Raw genomic sequence first — 1,286 nt, forward strand, 5'->3', positions numbered from 1 at the left:
CGTGTCGCCATCATGGCTGATGAGGTGCAGCCTGACGCAGACTCCCTAGCGCGGAAATGGTGGAGTGATGCGGACGACCTTAGCTTACTCACCCAGGTCAATAATGACCTTCCCTTCAAGCACGCAAAGAGCACTGCCAAAGCCTGGGACAACGTTGCGGCCAAGCTGCTGCAGGCTCCATCGTTTGCGATAAATGGACTGGACGGGAAGAAGGCATCAAGTCGCTTTTTCCACTTGCTCCGTGTGCACCGAAAGTTTCAAGAGACTTCCAAGTACATGTCGGGAGTGGCACAAGGTGAAAACGGCAAGATTGTACTTTTGGACGAGCTGCTTCAGTTGTATAAGGAGCACACCGAACAGCGCAAAGCCGAACGGACCACAGCAACGGTAGAGGCAAGCAAAAAGGAAGCAAAAGCATCACACATCCGCGAACAAGCGATGCATCGTGGCCGCCGCCGGTCGGTCGAACCAGACGATTCACTGACAGTGATGCGGTAAGTAGGAACGTAAAGCAATTTTTGAGTCCCAAGATCGTGAAATTGAGTTGGAGCACGAACGGCTCAAATTCAAGAAACACAAATTTGAAATGGAGCTTCAATAGCGTGAGAAGGATAGGATGGAACGAATCCAACAACGAGAGGAGGAACGCAAACGAACGGAAGACATGGTGACACTCATTCGTCAATTGATCGAGATGAATAAACATTAGTTGTAAATATGTCTTCCTTCTTCTCGTGTTGATCAATAAATTTTGCACAAGTAGTATCGGATTATTTACGAAACTAAATACTCTTCAAGTTGTGGTGGTGCCGAGTTGAAATAGTCGCTGATTTGGTTGCCGCCATAATAGCAGTGGCAGTTAGTAAATAACATTGCGCACATGATTACCTTGCCAACACTTTATAGCATGATCCTTAGTTGCATTTTGTACCCCACCATCGCCCAATGTCTTATCATTACTCCAAAAGACCACTCGACGGTTTGTGGGACTTTACTCATGGCTGAATTAAACGCCATTTTGTTGGCGTCCAGCTCGTGTCCTTTGTATTCCGAGCAAATCCAATCCAGCACACCGTACGCTGGGTCGCCATACATCAAAAATCCAGCGAAAATACTGCGATTTCCGTCCAAATACGATTCCAGCTTGCTCAAGCGAAGCAGAGTCGTGTCATGGCGAGAGCCTTCAATTGCCCCCTAGAAGTGCACACACAAGCCGTCAGGTGCAGTGACCGCTTGAAAGTTGAGGCAATGACGACGTTTGTGCCCACTGTAGAGCAAGCGCTGTA

General features: G+C 48.1%; 1 protein-coding gene across 1 annotated transcript; it reads left to right on the forward strand.

Annotated features, from left to right (window-relative positions):
• Positions 1–12: 12 nt before the first annotated feature.
• On the forward strand, positions 13–498 carry H310_09411 (hypothetical protein; the record flags this gene model as incomplete). The annotated part of the gene is made up of 1 exon (XM_008875473.1): positions 13–498. The coding sequence occupies one exon, from the start codon at positions 13–15 to the stop codon at positions 496–498; it is 486 nt and encodes a 161-aa protein (XP_008873695.1).
• Between the last annotated feature and the right edge of the window lie 788 nt (positions 499–1,286).

The sequence above is a fragment of the Aphanomyces invadans genome, assembly GCF_000520115.1.
Source record: "Aphanomyces invadans strain NJM9701 unplaced genomic scaffold supercont1.21, whole genome shotgun sequence".
Classification (NCBI taxonomy): Eukaryota; Oomycota; class Saprolegniomycetes; order Saprolegniales; family Verrucalvaceae; genus Aphanomyces; species Aphanomyces invadans.